General features: G+C 48.8%; 1 protein-coding gene across 1 annotated transcript in view; it reads left to right on the top strand.

The window, feature by feature from the left end:
* The window catches only part of NR4A3 (nuclear receptor subfamily 4 group A member 3), a 1,945,388-nt gene that overhangs the window by 979,844 nt on the left and 937,729 nt on the right, over nt 1–27,815 (top strand). The window contains exon 4 of the mRNA XM_069218875.1: nt 8,458–8,657. Within this exon, the coding sequence (XP_069074976.1) occupies nt 8,458–8,657 (200 nt within the window). The remainder of the gene's footprint in view (nt 1–8,457; nt 8,658–27,815) is intronic.

A 27,815-nucleotide genomic window follows, 5' to 3' on the forward strand; every position in this document is an offset into this window, starting at 1 on the left:
GTCTTGTTTTTCAGAGGCTGCCCCATAGTGAAGTACTGCCAAGAGCCATTGTTGTACAGAATTTTCACCGTAAAGTCAAAATAGTTCTCAAAAAGGCCCAAGCCCCCAAAACCAACCAGGTGATCTGTAGGTATTTTAAGAGCTGTATGGGCTTCATTAGCTCTAAACAAATGACAGCATCTGTCATGTCAGTGTCCGTGAATAGCCCTGCTATACTAGCTGCCAGGCATGTATTAAATGTAGGGTTGGTAAAATCAAGCAGCCATTGTTGTTTCTTCCCTATGATTTTACTGTACAGAATAGTCTTTAAAGGTCTGGAACCACCCCTGGCACGACCTCTAACAACAAGAGCTATGATTCTAAAGGTACCATAAGCCATTATCTCGTTCTTACTCTGCAAAAGATTAGAGAGATTTTCTAAAAAATCTACAGCATCAAAAACATCCCAGGGTGTTGTGAATAAAGGACTATTGAGGCCTTGTCCTTGGAACCGTAGTTGAAAAAAATCATTAGGCCCCACCTATTGTAACAAACGATCTTTGAGTGTCTGTATAGCTTGATGGATAGCTACAACGCCTTGATCTGCTGAGTTTATGCGCTCGAGGTTAACAAATCTAAATTCCTAGTAATGTTCTGTAGAGTGAAATTTCTCTACAGGGAGCTTGTATTTTCTAACGCTCTCTAAAAATATAATCTCTAAGTCTTCAGATCGGGGGCTGGTGCTAGGTTGAGATCTCAAAGGGGAAGCCTCCGGGGGTGCCTGCCCTGGGTCCTGAGCAGCCATTGTTTTAAACCGTCTTGTGGCGTAGATTTGAGCTTTCTTTAAGCTACTTATAACAAGCCGGTAAAGCCTAGCGCTCTTTAACCATTTTTGCTTGTTATCAACCCGTGTGTCTTGAGGCAACCTCCCACAATGGGAACATCTGTATCTGTGAAGGTTGTCCCTGCACCGTCCCTCACTACAGATAACCTGTCAGTACCTCTTGGGCGATGAGGTTGTCCACTTTTCGCAACTTTATATTTAGTGTGTCTACAGACTGGGGGGTTTCGAGGGCCCTCTTTTAAATATATAGTTTTGGGTTCACCAGGGTCCCGTTTACACCTTATTGTCTGTACCTCAGGTGGTGTTAAACCAGTTTGGGCCTGTTCTAACTGTTTTGTGTTCTTAAGGGTCTGCAGGAATCGCAGAGCTTTATCAAGTATCTTATGAATAGTTTTTTTATATTTTGACACATTTGTAGCTCTATTCATATGTACAGAATGAGAAATCTTTAGTGGAGTCTGTAGTCCTAGTCACAACGGTATAAGCCCTAGGTTGGTAGCTGTTGATTCACAGGCTGATACAAAATAGCTTTTACACCTTTTCACCTACTGATTTATCTCAGCCAAAACATCATTTAAAGGCCTGTTCTTGTTTTTTGCTTTCCCTGGCTTTAAGATTATAGAGCTCACCTTGGCTTTTACTTGTTTAATAGCCTGCTGCATTTCTTGAGGTCTGTCAGTAAAGCTGTTTTATGAGCTATTTCAGAATCGTCGCTGCTGTTAGGTTGGCCTATTAGTGTAGGGCTTATATTGCTGCTGGGACTCATTGGGATTGTTCCCTGATCACTATTAACAGATCTATTATGGGTGTCTGTGCAGCTATCTGCTAAAGATGGGTTCCCCGGCGAACACACCTGTGCATTACACTGATTGCTGATGTTAGAGCTGTTCTGGGATTTTCAATATCATTGTTAAGAGGCTCCCTATGTGAACAGCTGGGTGCGGTTGCAGTGGGATAGATGATAATTCAAAATACAGGTTTTCAAGGTCTGGAGAGGACAGTGACAATATTATTACACTTGAGGAGGGGCTAGTAGGGTTATAGGCCTCATCGGGTATAGAGAGTAACACAATGTTGATCATAATAATCCAGGGCCTCAGCGGCATAAGATGCGATTGGACTGGGGGCGGGACTGTGTATTCCACACAGTTTGCATTAGAAAGACTGTCGGCTGCCTCTGTTGGTGTTTTTTCAGAACTCTCCGTTAACCCTGACATCTCCTGAAGAAGCTGAATACAATCTGCATACAATGCTTGCTCGGCCTCATTGCTTTCAACAGCCTCCCCGATGAACCCAGGGTCATTATTTGTTAGGGGGTTCCTATCCCCTTTAACACCTGCTGGTAGATTACCCCGGTCTTTGTTTGTTACGGACTTCTTGCCATGTTTAGCGTTCGCACCTCTAACCCTCAGTTTATTTCGTGTCACAAGCTGTGTGGAGGGGTCTTGGAAGGGGGTGCCTACAGGGATCTGCCCTGCCGCTAGACCTTTAGGCACCTGTGAAAAAAAGGGGGGCCTCAACATCTGTGTAGCAGTTCTTTTTACAGATAAATCTAAGGGGCCATTTTGAATATCGGTGGCAGCTGCTAGATCCTTCTTTAACTTTTTTGCTTTACCACCTCCAACAGTCTCTTCAATAGGTTTACAAAAAATCTTCTGCTGCAGATGTGCGGTTAAATGTACGAACCCCTTGTCTTTAACACCTTTGTAAATGTTGTCTCGCTGGGCACCCCCGCTCTAAACAGTTGCGGACTTTGGTTCATTTTGCATCGCCTTGGTGATGTCCTTTAGATGTATTGCCATTTGCCCCACCTCGAGCGCCGCTTATTTTCCTACAAATTTTTGTACTGGTTCTACAAATGTAAACAAAAAATATATATATATTAAAAACTAGAAAGCATAAGCTAGTAACAATGAACCACAATAAGGTTTTTACAAACAGCGATGGTGAATACTCTGCATTTCTAATTTTACATTACATCTCGATACACCGTCGGAAACAACTACTAGACCCCCTGAGCGGTAAGGCAACTATTACCTTTTTTTTTTTTTTACCTTAGTCTCATCTGTTAAAAGCTCACCTGATTGTTGGTTTTGTAGAGCCCCTTTCTTAGTAGGCTGTCCACTTTTAAGCGCTGGTGCTGCTTGTAGAGCCCTTTTCTTGGTGGGTGGCCCGGTTTTAAGCTTTGACATTTGTTGTAGAGCCCCTCTCTTGGTGAATGGGCCATTTTTAAGCGAAGGCGTCATTTGTCAAGCGCATTTCTCAGGAGGCGAGCCGCTTTTAAGCGTTGGTGCTGTCCTTTTCAGGGCTCTCCTTTTAACGCCGTTTTCTGTAGTACCGTTGTACACATCGATAGGAACTGCATATATATATATATATATATATACTATCTTATAATATAATCAGGCTTACTACCTCTCTCTCAACACAAAGTCACACATGCACACGCTGTCACACAAGAAAGCCATTGCGTTACAGACTAGCATTTTTAGCTGCCCTGAGCTTAAGTGATTTGTCCAACATCAGAGGATTTTTTTTTTTTCCAGAATCACGGGGTGATTGAGCCGGCGTCATGACTTCATTTTGTTCCCCAAGGGGTCCCAGGCATCACCTCTGATCATCAGCTACAGCCCCTCCTCATGAGAAATGTAGCTGCATGATCAGAGTTGGTGCCTGGGACCCCTTGGGGAACAAGTGGAGTCACAGCGCCAGCTCTGATCATGCAGCTATATTTCTCCTCATGAGAAATGTAGCTGCACATTTCTAAGTCCAACATTGTAATTAAAGCCGGGGGCACGGCATGCATATGGTGCACCGGGTCCCCCGACGAATGTTATTAAAGCCTTGGGCTTTAATTACATTGGTCGGGGGCCCGGTGCGCCATATGCACGCACTGGGCACCCCAACTTAAAGTCATAAAAAAAATATATATTTATATAATTAAAGACGGGGGCACGGCGTGCATATGGTGCACCGCGCCCCCGGCCAGTGTAATTAAAGCCGGGCTTAATAGACCCTTGCACTGCCTTTAATTACACTGGCCTGGGGTGCCCAGTGCGCGATATGCACGCCGGGCCCCCCAGGCCAGTGTAATTAAAATCGGGGGTTACAAAGGGTGCACAGCACTGTCGCGCTGTACACCCTTCCTGGTGCAAGGGTCTATTAAGCGCGGCCATGCTTAGAGGGGCGGAAGCAGTGTTTAAGCTTCGGCCCCCATTATGGCTACCAGGTCACGGGGCGAGGCTCAGTCAGGTTTTCAAACCATTCTGAGCCTCGCCCTCCTCACAACTACCACATCCCACTGGTGCTGCAGCACACTGCCAGCAGCACTAAAAGGACCCTCTCCATGGGGGCTGCTGGCGGCGACCCACCGGCACCACAGCTGGTCGCGACATTTGTGGTGGTGACAAGCCTGGGGATCAGCCGCCGCCGCCGCACCCCCACCACAAAACTGGTATGGCAGGTGCCGGTGGCATTAGGAACAGCCCCCGCGACCCACCGGCACCACAGCCCCCATACGGACATTTTTTAAAACAAAAACTTGTGGTCGGTGGAGACCCAGGGCCAGCCTCCACCGCCCTCACCATCCCCCTGAATATTTTTTAAGACCCCTCAGGGGTACTGGCGGCCCCCAAGGGCAATATATATATATATATATATATTTATTTTTTATTTTTATTATTATTATTTTATTTTTTTGTGCATCCATCACAACTGGCCCCTTGCAATGCAGCAGACGCCTGATTTTGGGGAGCCCCAGCCATCTCCGATATATCCTGAATACCACCAACACTTAAGGTATGTGTATAAAAGGTCTTGTTTTATCTTGTAATTTTTTACCCTCTTAATACTGTTAGGCCTCTATGACATGGTACTACAATAAGCCTTTTATGCATGCTTATTTTGCAGTTATTCCTTGTCTAAAGTTTTTAACAAATACCAGAAATGCCTTATAAAATAAAATAAAAAATCCACAGCTACTTACATTAAGTATAGAGTTTGTTTCATCAGCATGGCTGCAACCCTTGTGCGCCATGTTAACTCTGTAGTCTTCTGCCAAAGCCTGTTCACCCCGCCAAGATGCAATTAGGTGTTCCAGACACTTTTCAGAGTGGAGATGTGTGTTTAAGTTACGTCCATATTTTTATACCTGTTACAATCAGGCCTTGGGGGTCATCCTCTAGACAGGCGGGAAACTTGTGGAGTTTACGTGTTGCACTTAATTTTTTTTTCTTTGTACACTCTTAATGTAAAAAAGCTCACCTTAAAAAAATGTCATGCTTTCACATCTGTTACAATCTGATAAATAGGCCTTGGGGGTGCCCTCTAGACAGGCGGAAAATTCATTGTGAAAGAGCTTATGTGTTGCACTTCAGTTTTTTCTCTGCACCCTCCGCAAGGGTGTAAAAAGCGCGCCTTAAAACTGTCATACTTTCATTGACACTCTCACGCACTACCCGCGCCTAAGAGCACCATGTGCGTATTCAGCGCCACTCTTTACAAGACATCCATGCTTATCAGTCCCTGACACCTGTTCCTTATGTCTTAGCACTCTTATATTAATTTTAGTCTGCTGCCTCTTATGGAGCCCTGGTTCATCCAGCCCTGTCTGGGGCTGCAGCAGCAGGCTTTACCCGGTTACAAAACAATTACTGTTTGGTTTGCCGCCTATTATGTGGAACTTGCTCCATCCTGCCCTTTCTGGGTTGTGGCAGCACATTTTACCTTTACAATACAATTCATGGGCATGTTACCAAACACACCGGAGCGCTTAGAAAGAAACCACAGTTGCATAACACATGTCTTATTTATGTTTTTATTTATTTTAGAACCATTATCAATATACATCAAAGACTTTAAAATTAGGTGGTAAAAATATTGCACCAGCAAACTTACAGTCTAGGGCTGGGGCAGCACACTTTACCCTGTTACACAACTATGTATGGGGATATTACCAGGGCCCCCGTTGTGACTTAACATTTTTTTATTTTTTTATGTTTTCATAACTAGTGTCAGGCAGCTTTATATCAAAGACTTTTAAAATTATCTGGTAAAATTGCTATAATAGGCTTCCCACCCTTGTTTGGCTGTGGCTAGGCCCTATACCTATATGCCTTAGGCACGCCTCCAATGGGGCCTGGTCTACCTCCAAAAAGACCACAGCACCACTCTAGGGTTCCCATTCCACAGTCGCACCTCGCCACTGCTGGAGCAACACCAGCCTACATCTGCAACTATATGCTGAACATGCCCAGACATGTACCTACTTGCCCTACCAACATGGCACACAGGTAAGTCTCTGCTCACGCTTAGCCCTAGGGTGGAGGGCATGGCACCTGCCATCTGTCCCACTTCCCGGGCGGGGCTTCTGGGGCAGGGACTTCAGGGGCTGGACTTCCGGGACAGGACTTCCAGGGAGGGCTCCTAAGTCACTTCCGGGGGGCCTAGCACCTGTCAAAATTGAATGGTGGTGAAAGGTATCATTTTATAATAATCCTACCTACCGCCCCAGAACCCTAAGAAAAGGTCTCATAATCTACTTCTGGTTTTCCTTTTATATTAAAATATTGGGGTAACTGAGAAATAGGTTCAATACAGGTAGCAAGCTACTCAACAGAATCTTAACAAGGTCTTCACTGAGCAGGACATGCACCACCACTACATGTGGTTCAGTGTGTATATTTTAGCAATGAAACTAGAAGGCTTTGCCACTTTACCTAAAAATGCACTGAATTAGACATCTGGGAAGGGTGCAAAACACAGTGCCATTTCCATGAGAACAGTAATATCTTGGCCTTGCTATAAGAATCACTTACACCTCAGTTGTGGTCTAGTGTGTTCTTGGGCAATAGCTATAAGCATATTCCCTTTCTATCATTTTGTGCTAAGTTGGTGGTATATTTAAAATTAATCTAAAATATCCTATTAAGTATGTGCTTAATTTTATTCCTGGGAACAGGGGGATAAACTGCACCGAATATCATGGTCTTGTTACCAAAAATAATATATTGATAACGTTATATCCGTTCCTGCAAGTAGCAGTTTGTTGCAGTCTGGTATCCTGCGTTACCAAAATGTTTGATTTTGGGAATATCATACCCTCTACTGAATCTACTGAATCTACTGAAATGTGAGCACTTTGAATCGGGCTGAATAGAAAAAATAAACAACCAGTTTTCCATCACACATTAAGGACTATTTAATTTTAGGTGTCCACTTTCCTCTTTACAATCAAAAGGCGAATGTGTCCCTGAACCTGGGTTGTGCAGGACCCATCCTGTGCTGCTGATTCTCCATGCTTGCAGCAGACCGGTCTCTCTTAACAGCTCATACAGGCCTCCAGTAATAGAAAGTGACACAGGTAGCATGTGTCATTTCTTTGGGTGGCTTCAGTCTTCCTATTTTGTCCCAGTTTTGTCTTGCTTGTCTTGAAAGCAGAAGAATGCAGGAAATGTGACGTTCCACATCGGCTCACTGCAGGTAATGGGACAAGCCATCCATATGCAGGACAAACCAGCATGAATCAAGATGTTTGGCTACCCTACTTGCATGCTCTTTGGAAGGTACTGTGATGGGCCTCAAGCCTTGTTTGTGTGCTTGTAGCAGCATCACCATTTGCAATTGGTAATTCAATACGTCTGTAGTGTATGGGACTGGAGGAGCATGGCCTGAATATGTCACGCTCACACTCAGGTGACATGACACTTCACCAGAGCTAATAAAGAGACTGCTTGACACATGGGCCTGCAGCTGTGACCCAAACGGGGCATTTGATGTGGTTCTTGCCTGCTGCTACTCCCATCTGGTGGGTCCCGTGCTAGCACACCATGTTGGTTGCTAGGTTTGAAGGGCCTATGTGTGGTGTGATGAAAAGGATGACGCTAAAGGGAAGGAAGCAGAAAGCTTATTGTTTTCCCACAGTCAAACAAATCTCTAGTACCGAGACCTATTTGTGAGATACAGAAGGTGGGCTAAGCGGCTACGGCCCTTACTGGAATGGGGGCATCAGTAAATGTCATTGGCCCATTCCAGTTTACACGTTTGTGTAAGTTTAAGATTGTTTGCTATTCACTAAGGTATTTTACTAGTAGTATCTTTACAACTGTGGTCTCCGCACATAAATAGATTGAACAGTCCGCAGTTGTAAAGTTGCTAATGATAAAATACCTTTGTGAATAGCGAACAATTCTAAACCTACACAAAAGTTTAAGTTTACCTTTGTGAATCAGGCCTTGTGTTTTACAGGTTGCATATTCAGGTGACATTGGAATAAGATATGTAACATTTGGTACAGAGGGGTAGTTCTTATGATCAACCCACACTCACAGCGTTTGTCTTTTGTTCTTCAATCGGTATGGCTTTTGTTGCATACATATTTCTATGATCCAGAAATAGTCTAATTTTTCATAAAATACGTAAAACTGAATGCCAAATGATGGCTTAGATTATAAAGGCGCACTATAAATGCGCACATGCGTGTTCCTTAAGAAGGCTACCTAATGCTTTGCTTCCTTCCCAGGCGAATTTTACGGCGCACTCTGAAGAACAGAATGAGCTGACTTTATAAAATGCTTTTAGAAAGGAGCAAATGAAAAAAAAACGTAGTTGACGAATTTCTTTTGCTCTCTTTGTAGTTCTGTGATTCTGACGAGGGCGCGGCAGGCACAGATTCGGAATACGTGCAACAATTTTATAACCTTCTGACTGTCTCTATCGAGGTGTCCAGGGGTTGGGCTGAAAAAATTCCTGGCTTCCCAGCACTTCCAAAGGATGATCAGACTCTGCTAATAGAATCAACGTTTCTGGAGCTGTTCGTACTACGACTTTCGATCAGGTGGGCAATGTTTCATGGAAAATACTGGAGATTGTTTCATGTTTTCGGAGGAATATGAATTTTTTAAATTATTTTTTCTGTATGTAAATTATTGCAAGTAAAACGGTAAAACAGCTCATCTATTGCGGATCACCAGGTGCAGGCCAGCCATAAGCACATTTGAAGAGTGGCTGGCACCGAAGCAAGCTGGATATATACACAAACAGTAATGTAAGTACCTCAGGCTCACATATTGTCTGTAGATAACAAAATGAAGTCGAGGAATAGTGCAATGATTTTCAGTTTCTGAGGATAAATAAGCATTTTAATTCCGAAGCTTTCCCAATGCACTTAAACAAACATTGGCAAAGCTAATTTGCCTCTCGTTTTTTAGGGTTGAGCCTGCTAGTGAATGCGCCAGCCATACGTCTCGCTTGTGAGACTCTGTAGTGTAAGTAAAGGGCTTGGCTCCCACCTGTCGCTTGCCATTTGTTGGCCTGCATGGCGCTCTTCTTTAAATTCTTGTAAATCGTCACTGCAGGCAAAGCATCCTATCCGTTCCTGTCTGTGGAGCAGGGACCAAGCACTCATTGATTCAACTTAATCAGTGCCTGTCCGCTGCTCCAAACATGAGTTAGGTACTTTTTATTAATTTGCAGGTCCCTGCAAACAGAAGGTGTATGACTGGCAAAAACGTGCCCAACAGGACAAACAAATTTACTATGTTTTATTTTCTATAGTTATTTCTCTTTCTTTATTTTGCCAAGTTTTCTTTTCTCACTTTACACTCATATTTAGTTTTTTGCTTGTGGCCGCTGTTCGATTATGTTGCGTTTCAAATATTTCAAAGCAACTTTATTTCTTTCTTATGTGTAATTTCCGAAATTATGCTTTAAGAAATAACTGTGCAGTACACCCCAATCCTCCCCACTCCAATCCGCCTGACTCCAATCCAAACCACTTCAACCCACATCAGCCCACAATAATCCACCCTCTTCATCCACAACAATCCATCTCACTCAATCCAATCCACTTTCCTCCAAACAAAACCACTCACCCAAATCCACTGCACTCACCACACTTCAATCCTCTCCTTCCACCTCACTCCAATCAGCCTCATCTGCCCTACTCCAATCTGCCCCACTTCCATCCAAAACAATCTGCCCTTCTCCAGTAAAACACAATTTGCTTCATTCCAATGCAAAACTGTCTGCCCCACTCTGTAGGAAAGTACCATCTTGCCTGGCATGTTACCCCCAATTTCACTGTATGTATGTATGTTTTAGCCCCTGTGTCACTTGGATCCTGCTAGGCAGGACCCCAGAGCTCATAGTATGTGCCCTGTATGTGTTCTGTGTGTGGTGCCTAACTGTATCACTGAGGCTCTGCTAACCAGAACCTCAGTGTTTATGCTCTCTCTGCTTTCTAAATTTGTCACTGCAGGCTAGTGACTAAATTTACCAATTCTTATTGGCACACTGGTACACCCATATAATTCCCTTGTGTATGGTACTGAGGCACCCAGGGTGTTGGGGTTCCAGGAGATCCCTATGAGCTGCAGCATTTCTTTTGCCACCCATAGGGAGCTCAGACAATTCTTGCACAGGCCTGCCACTGCAGCCTGAGTGAAATAATGTCCACGTTATTTCACAGCCATTTTTCACTGCACATAAGTAACTTATAAGTCACCTATATGTCTGACCTTCACCTGGTGAAGGTTGGGTGCCAAGTTACTTAGTGTGTGGGCACCCTGGCACTAGCCAAGGTGCCCCCACATCGTTCAGGGCAAATTCCCCGGACTTTGTGAGTGCGGGGACACCATTACACGCGTACACTATACATAGGTCACTACCTATGTATAGCGTCACAATGGTAACTCCGAACATGGCCATGTAACATGTCTAAGATCATGGAATTCTCACCCCAATACCATTCTGGTATTGGGGGGACAATTCCATGATCCCCCGGGTCTCTAGCACAGAACCTGGGTGCTGCCAAACTGCCTTTCTGGGGTTTCCACTGCAGCTGCTGCTGCTGCCAACCCCTCAGACAAGATTCTACCCTCCTGGGGTCTGGGCAGCCCCAGCCCAGGAAGGCAGAACAAAGGATTTCCTCTGAGAGAGGGTGTTACACCCTATCCCTTTGGAAATAGGTGTGAAGGGCTGGGGAGGAGTAGCCTCCCCCAGCCTCTGGAAATGCTTTGATGGGCACAGATGGTGCCCATCTCTGCATAAGCCAGTCTACACCGGTTCAGGGATCCCCCAGCCCTGCTTTGGCGCGAAACTGGACAAAGGAAAGGGGAGTGACCACTCCCCTGACCAGTACCTCCCAGGGGAGGTGCCCAGAGCTCCTCCAGTGTGTCCCAGACCTCTGCCATCTTGGAAACAGAGATGTTGGGGGCACACTGGACTGCTCTGAGTGGCCAGTGCCAGCAGGTGACGTCAGAGACCCCCTCTGATAGGCTCTTACCTCTCTTGGTAGCCAATCCTCCTTTCTTGGTAGCCAAACCTCCTTTTCTGGCTATTTAGGGTCTCTTCTCTGGGGAATTCTTCAGATAACGAATGCAAGAGCTCACCAGAGTTCCTCTGCACTTCCCTCTTCGACTTCTGCCAAGGATCGACCGCTGACTTCCAGCAACATTGTAGCGCCTCATCCTGCCGGCTATCTCGACTGTTTCCTGGTGGTGCATGCTCTGGGGGTCATCTGCCTTCACCCTGCACTGGAAGCCAAGAAGAAGTCTCCCGTGGGTCGACAGAATCTTCCCCCTGCTAACGCAGGCACCAAAAGACTGCCACACCGGTCCTCTGGGTCCCCTCTCATCCTGACGAGCGTGGTCCCTGGAACACAGGAACTCTATCCAAGTGACTCCTGCATTCCAGTGATCCTTCAGTCCAAGTTTGGTGGATGTAAGTCCTTGCCTCCCCACGCTAGACTGCAAACCTTTGTATTTTGTGATTTGCAGCTGCTCCGGCTTCTGTGCACTCCTCCAAGGATTCCTTCGTGCACAGCCTAGCCGGGGTCCCCAGCACTCCATCCTGCAGTGCTCAATCCTCTGAGTTGAACTCCGACGTCATGGGACCCTCCTTTGTGACTCTGAGCCATCTCCGGTTCACAAATCTTGCCTGTTTGGGTACTTCTGTGGGTGCTGCCTGCTTCTGTGGGTGCTCTCTGAGTTGCTGAGCGCCCCCTCTGTCTCCTCCTCCAAGGGGCAACATCCTGGTCCTTCCTGGTCCCCAGCAGCACCCAAAACCCTCTACTGCTACCCTTGCAGCTAGCAAGGCTTGTTTGTGATATTTCTGCCTGGGAACACTTCTGTAACATTCAGCACGCCGTGGGACATCTTCCATCCAAAGGAGAAGTTCCTAGCTCTCTTCGTTGTTGGGGGATCCTAAGCTTCTTTCATCCGGAGGCAGCATCCTTGCACCTTCATCCGGGGTTTCCTGGGCTCCTGCAACCTCCTGGACACTATCGCGACTCTTGGACTTAGTCCTCTTGCCTTGTAGGTCCTCAGGTCCAGGAATCCGTCTTCAGTGCTTTGCTCGTGTTTGTGGTTCTTGCAGAATCCCCCTATCACGACTATTGTGTCCTTTTGGGGTAGTAGGTGTACTTTACTCCTACTTTTCAGGGTCTTGGGGTGGGGTATCTTGGACACCCTGACTGTTTTCTTACAGTCCCAGCGACCCTCTACAAGCTCTAATAGTTCTGGGGTCCATTCGTGATTCGCATTCCACTTTTGGAGTATACGGTTTGTGTTGCCCCTAGACCTATGTTTGCCTATTGCATCCTATTGTAATTCTACACTGTTTGCATTACTTTTCTTACTATTACTTACCTGTTTTGGGTTTGTGTACATATAACTTGTGTATATTACTTACCTTCTTACTGAGTACTCACTGAGATACTTGGGCATATTGTCATAAAAATAAAGTACCTTTATTTTTAGTAACTCTGAGTATTGTGTTTTCTAATGATATTGTGCTATATGATATAAGTGGTATAGTGGGAGCTTTGCATGTCTCCTAGTTCAGCCTAAGCTTTGCCATAGCTACCTTCTATCAGTGTAAGCTGCTAGAAACACCTCTATTCTACTAATAAGGGATAACTGGACCTGGCACAGGGTGTAAGTACCACAAGGTACCCACTATAAGCCAGGCCAGCCTCCTACACACTCCAATCTCAAACAATCTGTCCCATATCAATCCAACACAATCTTCCCCATTACAATCTAAAACAATCTGCCCTACTCCAATCTGCCCCACTCTAATCTAAACAATCTGCCCAACTCCAATGTGCAACAATCTGCACCATTCCAATCTAAAACATTGTATCCTATTACAATCTACCCCACTGCAATCCATAACAATTTGCCCCACTCCAACCCAAAACAATTTTCCAGACTCCAATCTGCCACACTCCAATTCAAAACAATGTGACCCACTCCAATCTCCAACAATATGCCACACTCACATCTGCCCCACTCCAATCCAAACAAAATGTCTCACTCCAATCCAATACAAACCAACCTGCCCCACTCCAATCCAAAACAACCTGTCCCAATCCGCCCACTCCAATTAAAAACAATCTGCCCCACTCCAACGTGCCCTACTCCAATCCAAAACAATCTGCCCCACTCCAATCAAACAAAATCTCTCCCACTCCAATTAAAAACAATCTGCCCCACTCCAATGTGCCCACCTCCAATCCAAAACAATCTGCCTCAGTCAAATCTGCCCCACTTCAATCCAAAACAATCTGCCCCATTCCAATCCCAAACAATCTTCCTAACTCCAATGTGCCCCACACCAATTCAAAACAATCTGCCTCTCTCCAATCTAGAAAAAATCTGCCCTGCCCCATCTCCCCAACCGAATCCCAAAAAATGTGACCCACTCCAATCGATAACAATCTGCCCACTCCAATATGCAACAATCTGCCCTACTCCAATGCAAAACAATCTGCCCCACTCCAATCTTCCCCACTCCAATCCAAAACAATGTGCCCCACACCAATCTGCCCCACTCCAGTCTCAAACAACCTGCCCCACTCTAATCCAAAACAATTATCCCCAACAATCTGCCCCACTCCAGTCCAAAACAACCTGTCCCACCTCAATCTAAAACAATCTGCCCCAGTCCAAATCAAAACAATCTGTCCACTTTAATCTAAAACAATCTGCCCAACTCCATAACATTCTGCCCCACTCCAATCTAAAACAATCTGCCCCACTCAAATCTGCCCCACACCAATCCAAAAAAATCCCTCCCACTACAGCCTGCCCCATTCCAATCCAAAACAATCTGCCCCACTCCAGTCTGCCCGCTCAAGTCTCACTCCAATCCTAAACAATCTGGCCCACTCCAATCTGCCCTACTCAAGTCTCAAACAATCTGCCCCACGCCAACCCAAAACAACCTGTCCCACCCCAATCCAAAACAATCTGCCTCACTCCAATACAAACTAATCTGCCCCACTCCAGTCCAAAACAATCTGCTTCACTTCAGTCTGCAACCCTCCAATCCTAAACAATCTGCCTCACTCTAAACCAAAACAATCTGCCCCACTCTAATCACAAAGAATCCGCCCGCTCCAATCTGCCCAATGTCAATCCAAAACAATCTGCCCCACTGTAACCACAACCAATCTGCCCCACTCCAAACTGTCCATGCCAGTCCAAAACAATCTGCCTCACTCCAATCTAAAAAAAATCTGCCTGCACCATCTCCCTCACCCCAATCCAAAATAATCTGACCTACTCCAATACATAACAATCTGACCCACTCCATTACGCAACAATCTGCCCCAATCCAAAGCAAAACAATCAGACCCACTCCAATCTGCCCCACTCCAATCCAAAACAATCTTCCCCACACCAATCTGCCCCGCTCAAGTCTCAAACAATCTGCCCCACTCTAATCCAAAACAATTAGCCCCACTCCAATCTAAAACAATCTGCCTTACTCAAATCTGCCCTACTCCAGTCCAAAACAACTTGTCCCACCTCAATCCAAAACAATCTCCCCAGTCCAAACCAAAACAATCTGTCCACTTCAGTCTGCACCACTCCAAGCCAAAACACACTGCCTCGCTCCAAGCCAAAACAATCTGCCCCACTCCAGTCACAAACAATCCGCCCGCTCCAATCTGCCAAATGTCAATCTAAAATAATCTGCCCCAAAGAAAATCTGCCCCACTCCCGTCTCAAACAATCTACCCCACCCTAATCCCAAAAAAATAGCCCTACTCCAATCTAAAACAATCTGCCCCCTCAAATCTGCCCTACTCCAGTCCAAAACAACCTGTCCCACCTCAATCAAAAACAATCCACCCCAGTCCAAACCAAAACAATCTGTCCACTTTAATCTAAAACAATGTGCCCAACTCCAATCCACAACACTCTGCCCCACTCCAATCTAAAACAATCTGCTCCACTCCAATCTGCCTCACACCAATCCAAAAAATCCCTCCTACTCCAGCCTGCCCCACTCCAATCAAAACAATCTGCCCCACTCCAGTCTGCCCCACTCCAATCCAAAACAATCTGCCCCTCTCCAGTCTGCCCGCTCCAGTCTGTCCCACTCCAATCCTAAACAATCTGGCCCACTCCAATCTGCCCCACTGAAGTCTCAAACAATCTGCCCCATACCAACCCAAAACAACCTGTCCCACTCCAATCCAAAACAATCTGCCTCACTCCAATACAAACAAATCTGCTCCACTCTAGTCCAAAACAATCTGCTCCACTTCAGTCTGCACCATTCCAATCCAAAACAATCTGCCCTACTGTAGGAAAGTACCATCTTTCTTGGCATGTTACCCTCAGTTTTACATGTATGTCAGTATGTGTTTGCCTGTCTCACTGGGATCCTGCTAGCCAGGACCCCAGTGCTCATAGTTTGTGGCCTAAATGTATATGCCTGTGTAGTGCCGAACTGTGTCACTGAGGCTCTGCTAATCAGAACCTCAGTGCTCATGCTCTCTCTGCCTTTAAATTTGTCACTATAGGCTAGTGACTACATTTACCAATTTCAATTGGCATACTGGACCCCCTAATAAGTCCCTAGTATATGATACCTAGGCACCCAGGGCATTGGGGTTCCACGAGATCCATATGGGCTGCAGCATTTCCTTTGCCACCCATGGGGAGCTCAGACAAACCTTTACACAGGACTGCCATTGCAGCCTGTGTGAAATAACGCACGTTATTTCACAGCCATTTTCACTGCACGTAAGTAACTTATAAGTCACCTATATGTCTAACCTTCACTTGCTGAAGGTTAGGTGCAAAGTTACTAAGTGTGAGGGCACCCTTGCACTAGCAAAGGTGCCCCCACATAGTTCAGGGCCATTTCCCTGGACTTTGTGAGTGCGGGGACACCATTACACACGTGTACTACATATAGGTCAATACCTATATGTAGCTTCACAATGGTAACTCCGAATATGGCCATGTAACATGTCTAAGATCATGGAATTGTCCCCCTATACCAAATCTGGTATTGGGGAGCCAATTCCATGCATCCTGGGGGCGCCAATATAGACCCCAGTACTGCCAAACCAGATCTCTGAGGCTTGCACTGCAGCTACAGCTGCTGCCACCTCACAGACAGGGCTCTGCCCTCTCCAGGGACCTGGGCAGCCCAGTCCCAGGAAGGCATAACAAAGCATTTCCTCTGAGGAGCAGGGTGTTACACCCTCTCTCTTTGGAAATAGGTGTTAAAGACTGGGGAGGGGTAGCCTCCCCCACCTCTGGAAATGCTTTGAAGGGCACAGATGGTGCCCTCCTTGCATAAGCCAGTCTACACTGGTTTGGGGAACCCCCAGTCCCTTCTCTGGCGCAAAACTGGACAAAGGAAAGGGGAGTGACCACTCCCCTGTCCATCACCACCCCAGGGGTGGTGCCCAGAGCTCCTCCACTGTGTCTCAGACCTCTGCCATTTGTTTCCAGATGTGTGAGGACACTCTGGAGGCCTCTGAGTGGCCAGTGCCAACAGGTGACGTCAGAGACCCCTCCTGATAGGTGCATACCTGGCTATGTAGCCAATCATCCTCTGAGGGCTATTTAGGGTCTCTCCTGTGGGCTTTTCCTCAGATTATGACTTGCAAGAATCCAGCAGGACTCCTCTGCACTTCTCTCTTCAACTTCTGCCAAGGATCGACTGCTGACTGCTCCAGTATGCCTGCAAAACTGCAACAAAGTAGCCAGAAGCCTACCAGTGACATTGTAGCGCCTAATCCTGCCGGCTTTCTCACATTTTCTCTGGTGGTGCATGCTCTGGGGGCTGCCTGCCTTCGCCCTGCACTGGAAGTCACAAAGAAATCTCCAGTGGGTCGACGGAATCGTCCCGCTGCTCTAGCAGGCACCAAACTTCAGCTTCACTGGTACTATGGGTCCCCTCTCATTCTGAAGAGCGTGGCCCCTGGAACACAGGTGGTGGACCCAAGTGACCCAGACTGTCCAGTGGTCCAACTGTCTGAATTTGGAGGATGTAAGTCCTTGCCTCCCCTGCCCAGACAGTAATCCTGTGCACTGTGTGACCTGCAGCTACAAGGTCTTCTGTGCACATTTCTAAGAAATCCTGCATGCACAGCGTAGCCTAGGTCCCCCGCACTCAGTCCTGTGATACTCAGCTCCCTGAGTTGACCTCCGGTGTCGTGGGACCTCTCTTTGCAGTGTTGAGACGTCCGCTGTGTTCAGTCTTCTTGAACCCATGTTCAAGGACTTCTGCGGGTGCTTCCCTCCTTCCATTGTGCTCTCTACGTTGCTGAGGGCCCCATCCGTCTCCTCACCTGAGTGGCGACATCCTGGTCCTTCCTGGGCCCGGGCAACACCCTTTTTCTTCAACCTTGACTCTTGCAGGTAGCAAGGCTTGTTTGTGGTATTTTGCCAAGGAACCAACTCTGCATCCTCCAGCATGCCGTGGGGAATCGTCTGCACAAAGCAGAACCACCTACCTTCTTTCGTTGTTGCAAAACCTGCATCTTCTTCCAACCAGAGGCAGCCATTTTGCACCTTCATCCGGGGCTCCTGCCCCCTGGACACTTTAGTGACTCTTGGGCTTGGTCCCCTTCCTTTGCAGGTCTTCAGGTCCAGGAATCCGTCTTCAGTGGTTTGCAGTCTGTTGTGGTCCTTACAAAATCCTTTATCACGACTTTAATGTGTTTTGGGGGAAATATTAGTACTTTACTCCTGCTTTCCTGGGTCCTGGGGTGGGGTCTCCTTTACACCCTTAGTGCTTTCTCACACTCCCAGCGACCCTCTACACACTACCCTTGCCTAGGGGTGCATTCGTGGTTCGCATTCCACTTTCTTAGTATATGGTTTGTGTTGCCCCTAGGCCTATTGCATCCTATTGTGTTTTACAGTGTTTGCACTACTTTCTGACTGTTCACTTACCTGATTTGGTTAGTTGTGTATATTTTGTGTATGTTACTTACCTCCTAAAGGAGAATATCCTCTGAGATATTTTTGGCACATTGTCACTAAAATAAAGTACCTTTATTTTGAGTAACTATGAGTATTGTCTTTCTTCTGGTATAGTACCTATATGATATAAGTGGTATTGCATGAGCTTTGCATGTCTCCAGGTTCAGCCTAAGCTGCCTTGCCATAGCTACCTCTATCAGCCTAAGCTGCTAGAACACTACTACACTCTACTAATAAGGGATAACTGGACCTGGCATAAGGTGTAAGTACCATTGGTACCCACTACAAGCCAGGCCAGCCTCCTGCACCTACTCCAAGCCAAAAGAATCTGCCCCACTCCAATCACAAACAATCTGCCAGCTCCAATCTGCCCCACGCCAGTCCAAAACAATCTGCCCCACTGTAATCACAACCAATCTGCCCCACTCCAAACTGTCCATGCGAGTCTAAGACAATCTGCCTCTCTCCATTATAGAAAAAAAAACTGTCTGCACCATCTCCCTCAGCCTAATCCAAAACAACCTGACCCACTCCAATCCATAACAATCTGACCCATTCCATTACGCAACAATCTGCCCCACTCCAATGCAAAACAATCAGCCCCACTCCAATCTGACCCACTCCATTCCAAAACAGTCTTCCAGACTCCGATCTGCCACACTCCAATCCAAAAGAATCTGCTACATTCCAGTCTTTGCCACTCCAATCCAAAACAATCGGTCCCACTCCAATTTACCCCACTCTAGTCTCAAACAATCTGCCCCACGCCAATCCAAAGCAATCAGCCCCACTCCAATCTAAAACAATCTGCCCCACTCAAATCTGCCCTACTCCAGTCCAAAACATCCTGTCCCACATCAATCCAAAACAATCTGCCCCACTCAAGTCTCAAACAATCTACGCCATGCCAACCCAAAACAACCTGGCCCACTCAAATCCAAAACAATCTGCCGAACTCCAATACAAACTAACCTGCCCCACTCCAATCTATAACAATCTGCCCCACAGCAAGCGGGAACAATCTGACCCACTGTAATCACAACCAATCTGCCCCACTCCAATCTGTCCATGCCAGTCTAAAACAATCTGCCTCACTCCAATCTAGAAAAAAAACTGTCCGCCCCATCTCCCTCACCCCAAACCAAAACAATCTGACCCACTCCAATCCATAACAATCTGCCCCACTCGTATACGCAACAATCTGCCCCACTCCAGTGCAAAGGAATCTGCCCCACTCCTATCTGCCACACTCCAATCCAGAACAGTCTGCCCCAATCCAGCCTCCCCCACTCCAAGAATCCAACACAATCTGTCCCACTCCAGTCTGCTACTCTCCAGTCTCAAACAATCTGTCCCATGCCAATCCAAAACAATCAGACCATCTCCAATCTGCCCTAGTCCAGTCCAAAACATCCTGTCCCACCTCAATCTACAGCAATCTGCCTCAATCCAAACCAAACAATCTGCTCACTCCAATCTGGCCCGCTCCAGTCCAAAGCAATGTGTCCCACTCCAATTTGTCCCACTACAATCCCAAACAATCTGCCCCATGCCAATCCAAAACAATCTGCCCCACTCTATTCTTCCCCACTCCAATCAATCCAAAACAATCTACCGCAAACCAATCTGCCCCACTCCAATCCAAAACAATCTGCCCCACTCCAATCCAAAACAATCTGCCCCACTCCAATCTGTCCCTCGCCAATCCTAAACAATCTGCCCCACTCCAGTATGCCTCACTCCAATCCCAAAAAATCTGCCCCACACCAAACCCAAACAATCTGCCACATTCCAATATCCCCTACTCCAATCTGTCCCACTCCAATACAAAACAATGTACCCCACTCGAGTCTGCCCCACTCCCTTCCCAAACAATTTGTCTCACTCCAATCGAGAAAAAATCTGCCCGCTCCAATGTGCCCCAGGCCAATCCAAAACTGTCTGCCCACGCCAATTCAAAATCTGAATGAATCTGTCCCACTCCAGTCTAACGCAATCTGCCCCACTCCAATACAAAATGATCTGTCCCACTCTAATCCAAAACAATCTGTGCCACTCCAATCTAAAACAATATGCCCAACTCCAATCTGCCCTGCGCCGATCGAAAACAGTCTGCTCCACGCCAATCCAAAACAATTATCCCCACTCCAATCCAAAACAATCTGCCCCACCCCCATCTTCCACACTCCAATCCAAAACAATCTGCCCCACTTCAAACCAAAACAACCTGCCCCACTCCAATCCGAAACAATCTGCCCAACTCCAATCTGCCCCACGTCAATCCAAAACAATCTGTCCCATGACAATCCAAATTAAAACTCCCAACTCCAATCTAAACCAATCTGCCCCACTTCAATCTCCCCCACGCCAGTCCAAAACAATCTACCCTACTCCAATTCAAGACTATCTGCCCGCTCCAATTAAAAATAATTTTCCCAACTTTAATCTGCCCCAAGCCAATCCAAAACAATATCCCCCACTCCAATCCAAACACTCTAATCCACTCCAATCTCCCCCACTCCAGTCCAAAACAATCTGCTGCATGCTAATTCCTACCAGTCTGCCCCTCTCCAGTGTTCCCCACCCCAACCTGCCTCACTCCAATCCAAAACAATGTGCCCCACTCTAATCTCCCTCACTGGATTCCAAACCAATCTACCCCACTCCAATCCAAGACAATCTGCCCCACTCTAGTCTTCCCCACTCCAATCCAAAACAATATGTCCAACTCCGAACTTCTCCACTCCAATCTGACCCACTCCAATCCAAAAGAATCTGCACCAGTGCAATTCAAATCAACCTTCCCCCCTCTAATCTGCCCAACTACAATTCAAAACAATAGGCCCCACTCCAATCTGCCACAATCCAAAACAATCTGCCTCACTCCAACCTGCCTCTTTAAATCTGCTCCAATCCAAACAATCTGACCCACTCCAATCTGCCCCACTCCATTCTGCCCCACCCCATTCTGCTCCTGTCCTATATGCCCACTCCAATCTGCCCCTCTCCAATTCAAGACAATAGGCCATACTCCAATCTGCCCTACTCCAATCCAAACAATCTTCCCCACTCCAATCCAAAACAATCTGCCACACTCCAATCCAAACCATTCTGCCCCACTCCAATCCAAAACAATCCGCCCCACTCAATTATCTTTATTTCAACAGAAAGCCATAAAAGCATTCAAAAGAATAAATACATATACTAATTGATCCTAAAAATAAGACATCAGTAAAATGATCTAAAATATCACACAGTTGGTATACTATCCAAACCCTAAAACATTTACAAAATGACAAATACATATATACATTAAGGGGGTCATTCTGACCTCAGCGGTAAAAGGCGCTTACCGCCGGTCAGAAGACCGCCATAACACCGCCGCGGCTGCGGAAAGCCGCCACGGTCATTCTGACCCACAACGGCCAAACCTCCAAAAATCCGAACTCCACTGCAGGCCGCCACATCAGCGGGCAGCGATAAACTGGAGATGACCAAACCTCCACCGTCACGCCAACAGAAAAACGCCCATGCCATTACGACCCACGAATCAACGCGGCGGGCTTTCCAACGCGGTATTCCATTGGCGGTACACACCGCCGCGGTCAAAATACACACACAGCACCAAAACACAGGCACATTGGACAATTACAAATACACACACCTGATACACATACACAACCCACTCCCACACAATCAATCAACTATAAAACACACCCCCACATCACCCACAAACCCCTACGACCACAATTACTGAGAGAAGGAGAGAGAGAGACACAGCAGACAATCCATAGCAATACACACTGAGGCACACTACACCATCACACACACCACATAGTAGCACAAAGCACCACACACCAACATACTCATCATCACATACACCACCCCACACCTCACCCACACCACCCCATGGCACCCCAAAGGCACCCACGCTTTTCGGACCAAGAACTCCGGGTCATGGTGGAGGAAATCCTAAGAGTGGAACCCCAGCTCTTCGGCTCACAGGTGCAGCACACCAGTATAGGTAGGAAGGCGGAGCTATGGCAGCGGATCGTGGACAGGGTCAACGCGGTGGGACAGCATCCCAGGAATAGGGAGGACATCCGCAAACGATGGAACGACCTACGGGGGAAGGTCCGATCGATGGTCTCCAGGCACAACATCGCGGTCCAGAAGACTGGCGGCGGACCCCCACCCACCCCTCCCGAATTTACATAATGGGAGCAAGAGGTCTTCAACATCCTGCATCCTCAGGGCCTCGCAGGAGTAGCCGGAGGAATGGACTCTGGTAAGTCCAATCTCAACTACCAGATCCCCCCCACCCCACCAGCATGCCAACCCACACCCCCATCCTCACCCCCAACCCCCCAGCACACATCCTCCCTGACAATATCTCACCAGCACAACCCACCCATCCCAACACCAACTCCTGCATGCCAACACAATCCATGGACACCCATCACCCAAGCATGACCACCGCACTTACCCCCCCCCCCCCCCACTAACTACCCTCACAACACCTCCCTCAAGGGAATGCCTGCACTGGGGGATGAGGGCACCCATAACACGCACGCTATTGCACACACAGAAACAATAACCAAACTCTCTTACCCCATGCAGGACCCGAACGCCAAAACACCAGCCAGGAGGGTCCAGAAATGTCCATCCCACCCCCGGAACAGGCCCACAGTGAGGACAGCAGCTCTGTCGACACTGAACCTGATGACCAGCCCGGACCATCGGGGACCTCTGGGCAGTCGGTTCCCCTCACCCAGACACAGGCCACACCAGACCCGACCCCCTCTGCCAACACCAGCACAGCTCCCACCCAGCGGGCCCATGCCTCTGTCTCTAGGACATGTCAATCAGCGGTGTGTCTGCCACTACAGGGCACCCAGGCTAACCCAACACCCCAACAACAACAGGGACCTGGGGGCAGTGGGAGCGTGCACACCGTCCAGGAGACAGAGGCCGGGGGAAACGGGGAAGCTCGGAGGGCTGCTGTGCGACAGGAGGGGGAGGAGAGGCCCAGGGAACCCACTCTCCAAGAGGCCCTCACCACCATCATGGGGGCCTACCACCACTCCCAAGAGACGATGGCGACGGTACTGGCCAGGTTCACGGAGATCCAGGCACAGCAGGAGGAACGCTACATGGGGTTCAGGGAGGAGCTGAGAATCATCGGGACCGCAATGGGGACCATCGTCCTGGCCCTCAACAGGATAGAAGACGCGTTGCGGGACCATGTGGCACCACACAGGGTCCCTGTCACTAGCCCGGACCAGGAACAGCCTACCACCTCCGCCGGCGCTAGTGGACAGGAGGCCCCAACACCACGGCAGGCCACCAGAACCCCACCTCCTGCTGAAGAACAACCACCCCGTAAGAGGAGCCTGAGATCCAAAAAAAAGACAGAGTAGGATGTCAAGACCCCCGCCAGCAGGACATACCCCCTGAACTCTTCCCACTGTCCCACATTGCCACCCTGTCCAACCATGAACTGCCTCTGCTCCATCCTTCCACAGGCAAAAGGACAATGCACCTGTGAGACTGAGAACTGGACTCTGCCATGGACATTACTCCACCCCCACCCATCACCCTTATAATCACATGTACCAATATCTAGCCCTGTAAATAAATCACATATTGCACACAAATCAGTTTGGAGTCATGCTGTATTATTAGCAAATGTATTACATATTACTGTTCAATATCTGTTCTGTCAATTAGTGATGACAACATACCAATGTCAATACGCTGTAGTTCATGGGCAAACCAAGCAGAAGTCAGGCACTGCGTCATACAGCACTGAGAAGGGAAGGGAAAATCAAAAATTACCCAAAAATATCTGGTGGGAACTACAGAAAGTACAGATGCAGGAGGCTAGAAGCAATTGTGAAATGGCGTGGGTGATTCTTACCTGGGTGTTACTGGAAATACTGTTGTATCACTCTGTCCCTATTGTCTGTGTCGTCCTCTGAGTCTTCCTCCTCTTCACTCTCCACAGGCTCCACGGCTTCTACAACACCACCATCTGGACCATCCTCCTGCAGGAAAGGCACCTGGCGTCGCAAAGCCAGGTTGTGAAGCATACAGCACGCCACGATGATATGGCACACCTTCTTTGGTGAGTACATTAGGGATCCACCTGTCATATGCAGGCACCTAAACCTGGCCTTCAGGAGGCCAAAGGTTCGCTCAATCACCCTCCTAGTACGCCCATGGGCCTCATTGTAGCGTTCCTCTGCCCTTGTCCGGGGATTCCTCACTGGGGTCAGTAGCCACGGCAGGTTGGGGTAACCAGAGTCACCTATTAGCCACACACGTTGTCTCTGTAGCTGCTCCATCACATAGGGGATGCTGCTATTTCGCATCACATACGCGTCATGCACTGACCCTGGGAACTTGGCATTTACATGGGAGATGTACTGGTCAGCCAAACAGACCACCTGGACATTCATCGAATGATAATTTTTTCTGTTTCGGTACACCTGCTCATCGTCTTTTGGGGGTACCAAAGCCACATGGGTCCCATCAATGGCACCAGTGATGTTGGGGATATGTCCAAGGGCATAGAAATCACCCTTCACTGTAGGCAAGTCACCCTCCTCTGGGAAAATGATGTAGCTCCGCATGAGTTTCATCAGGGCAGACAACACTCTGCTCAAAATCTTAGAAAACATAGGCTGAGACATTCCAGATGACATGGCCACTGTGGTCTGGAATGACCCACTGGCCAAAAAATGGAGGACTGACAAAACCTGCACCAGAGGGGGAATCCCTGTGGGTTGGCGGATGGGGGACATCAAGGCTGGCTCCAGCTGGGCACACAGTTCATGGATAGTGGCACGGTCAAGTCTGTATCGAAGTATTATATGGCGTTCTTCCATTGTCGACAGGTCCACCAGCGGTCGGTACACGCGAGGATTCCTCCTTCTCATCGCAAGTCCCAGCGGACGGTGCCTAGGAAGGACAACATGGAGCACAGAGTCCGCCAAACCACAGGTACGTACAGACAGCTTGCACAGTTAAAGAATGGCAATGGGTTGAAAGGCGTGTATGTGTGGCAATGCAAGGCCTAGGCCTGTGTGTCGCAGTCAAAATTAAGCCATGTAGGCCCTTGAAATGGCGGCTGCCTGACCTGTGAAGTGGGACAATGGGATGTGAGGTCAATGCGCTGGCGGGGCACACCGTGGCGGTAGGCGGTCGAAGACCGCGGCGCAAAGCCGCATTGGTTAACATTGAAGCCTATGGGTTTCAGGAGCCAATGATGAAGTGCGCCGGCGGTCGCGGTACGCACCGCCGCGGGCGTGACCGCCATTTTCTATCTGCTTAATCACTCGAGACCTGATCATCCACAGGAGAGGACCTATACTGCAAGTGCTGCTGTGACCTCGGTCTGGAAGATACAATGGCTGCTGCGACTGGGGAAAGGGCCCCTGCCTTCACGTCTGAAGAGTTGGAGAAGCTCGTGGATGGGGTCCTCCCCCAGTATGCGCTACTCTACGGTCCTCCAGACCAACAAGTGAGTACACCGGGTGCACATGGAATGGGCTATGCCTGTGTGGATTGGGGTGGATGTAAGTTGGTGGGGTGGGGGGCGAATGAGGAGTGCAACGCCCGACAGATGAGAGCATGTGCCATATGGCAAAGTTGGTGGGGGGGCCAATCACATCTAACATGCAGGTCATTCATGATTTCCTCCTTTCCACCCTGTACATGTCAAATAGGTCAGCGCCCATCAGAAGATCGAGATTTGGCGTGCCATCGCCAAGGAAGTCCGGAACTTGGGGGTCCACAACAGACGGGGCACCCACTGCCGCAAGAGGTGGGAGGACATCCGCCGCGGAACAAGGAAGACCGCAGAAACACTGCTGGGGATGGCCTCCCAACCTAGGAGGGGTGCCAGTCGCACCATGACCCCCCTGATGTCCCGGATCCTGGCGGTGGCCTACCCTGAATTGGATGGGCGCTTTAAGACATCACAGCAGACACAAGGGGGTGAGTATCAGCACATTCTCCTATCTTTCTGCGCAGTGGAGGCGTCTGGGTGGGGGAGGAGGGCTGTGGGTGACATTAGGCCAGGGCGCTTTCTGTAGTGTAGTCCTCTCCCTTAGGCATGGCCCTGTGCCCCCGGCCCCCACCTCGGTAGGGTGACAAGTACAGCCATTGAAGGTCCAGCATCTCCCATGTGCGCGTTTGACGTCTCTTGGCCTGTTGTCTTAGTCAGTAGTACTGAGTAGTGTACCCCGAATGCGCGGCTTAGTGCATTAGGCACCTGTGTCTGTCCTCTCCGCCAACGGTGTTGACATTGCATGCACTCAACCTGGTCTTCTTTTTTCTCCCCCCACCCTTTCTCTTCATCTTCTTGTGCATGTGTGCATTAGCATCATCAGGCGGAGGAGATTTGGCATCGGAGCACGAGGGAGCTGCAGGACACAAGGCCCCGGTGGGCCCAGGAACAGACACCGAGGGCACCAGTGATCCGGAGGGCGAGGGGAGCACCACGACGGGGACCGCTGGTGAGAGCAGCGAAAGCGACACGTCCTCGGATGGGAGCTCCAGCCCCGCCCTCCCAGCAGCCCCTCAGTCTTCGCTCCGTGCCGGTTCGCCCAGGAAGGCGCGCGTCTCCTTCGCCCCAGGCACCTCAGCCCCTGCCCCTGTTGCCCCTGCTGCCCTCAGTGCGGAGCTCATTGACCTGGTAAGGACGCTCATTGTTGGGCAGACGACCCTTTTGAATGCCATCCAGGGTGTGCAAAGGGAGGTGCAACGGAGCAATGCGTACCTGGAGGGCATTCATTCGGGTCAGGCTGCCCATCAACGAGCGTTCACTGCTCTGGCCTCAGCACTGACGGCAGCCATTGTCCCTGTTTCCAGCCTCCCTCTTCTTACTGCCTCCAGCCTTTCTCTGTCTCCTGTTCCTCAGCCTATCCCATCCACACCATCAGACCAGCCTGCACACACCTCAACACCCAAGAGCAGCTCATCCAAACACAAGCACCACAGATCCCACAAACACTCACCCAAGCAACACCCAGATGCAGACATGCCAACAGCCACTGCCACCCCTGTGTCCCCCTCCTCCTCGTCTCCCTCCCTGTGACGTCTACACTCACACCTGCATGCACCCCAACATCAGCCAGTGCTTCCATCACCACCTCACCCTCCAGGACAGTCCACACTCGTGCAGTCACCACCCCCACTGCCATTTACACGTCCCCTGTGTCCTCTCCCACTGTGTCTGTCACCCCCTCTTCCAAGACACACAAACGCAGGCAGACACCCACCCAACAGCCATCCACCTCACGACAGCCTACAGCACCAGCACCTTCACCCAATGACAGCACACCTGACTCTCCTACAACCACCTCCTCTACCTCCACTTCCATCTCTACTTCTCCTACCCTTTACCTTGGCCCTAAAAAACTTTTCCTGGCTAACCTTAACCTCTTTCCCCCCGATGAGCTCCCCCATCCATCTTCAAAGAGTCCCAAGAGCACCGCAGCCACCACCAGCCCAGCTTCGGGTGTCACTGTTGTGCCTGGGTTCTGGAGCCCGCCCTTTGCCAGCAGTGACACATCGATCAGCAGCAAGGACACGTCCAGCCCCCCCCCCCGGCAAGAGGACCCGCAAAAACAAGGGCCGCCGTGCGAGGACCGACAGGGCTGCCCCCAAGGAGCAATGTGCGGCCACTTCACCACCCACACCATCTAGGGGAGGCAAGGGCCCGAGAGCCCCATCAAAGGAGCGGAAGG

This window comes from Pleurodeles waltl, chromosome 2_2 (assembly GCF_031143425.1).
Source record: "Pleurodeles waltl isolate 20211129_DDA chromosome 2_2, aPleWal1.hap1.20221129, whole genome shotgun sequence".
NCBI lineage: Eukaryota > Metazoa > Chordata > Amphibia > Caudata > Salamandridae > Pleurodeles > Pleurodeles waltl.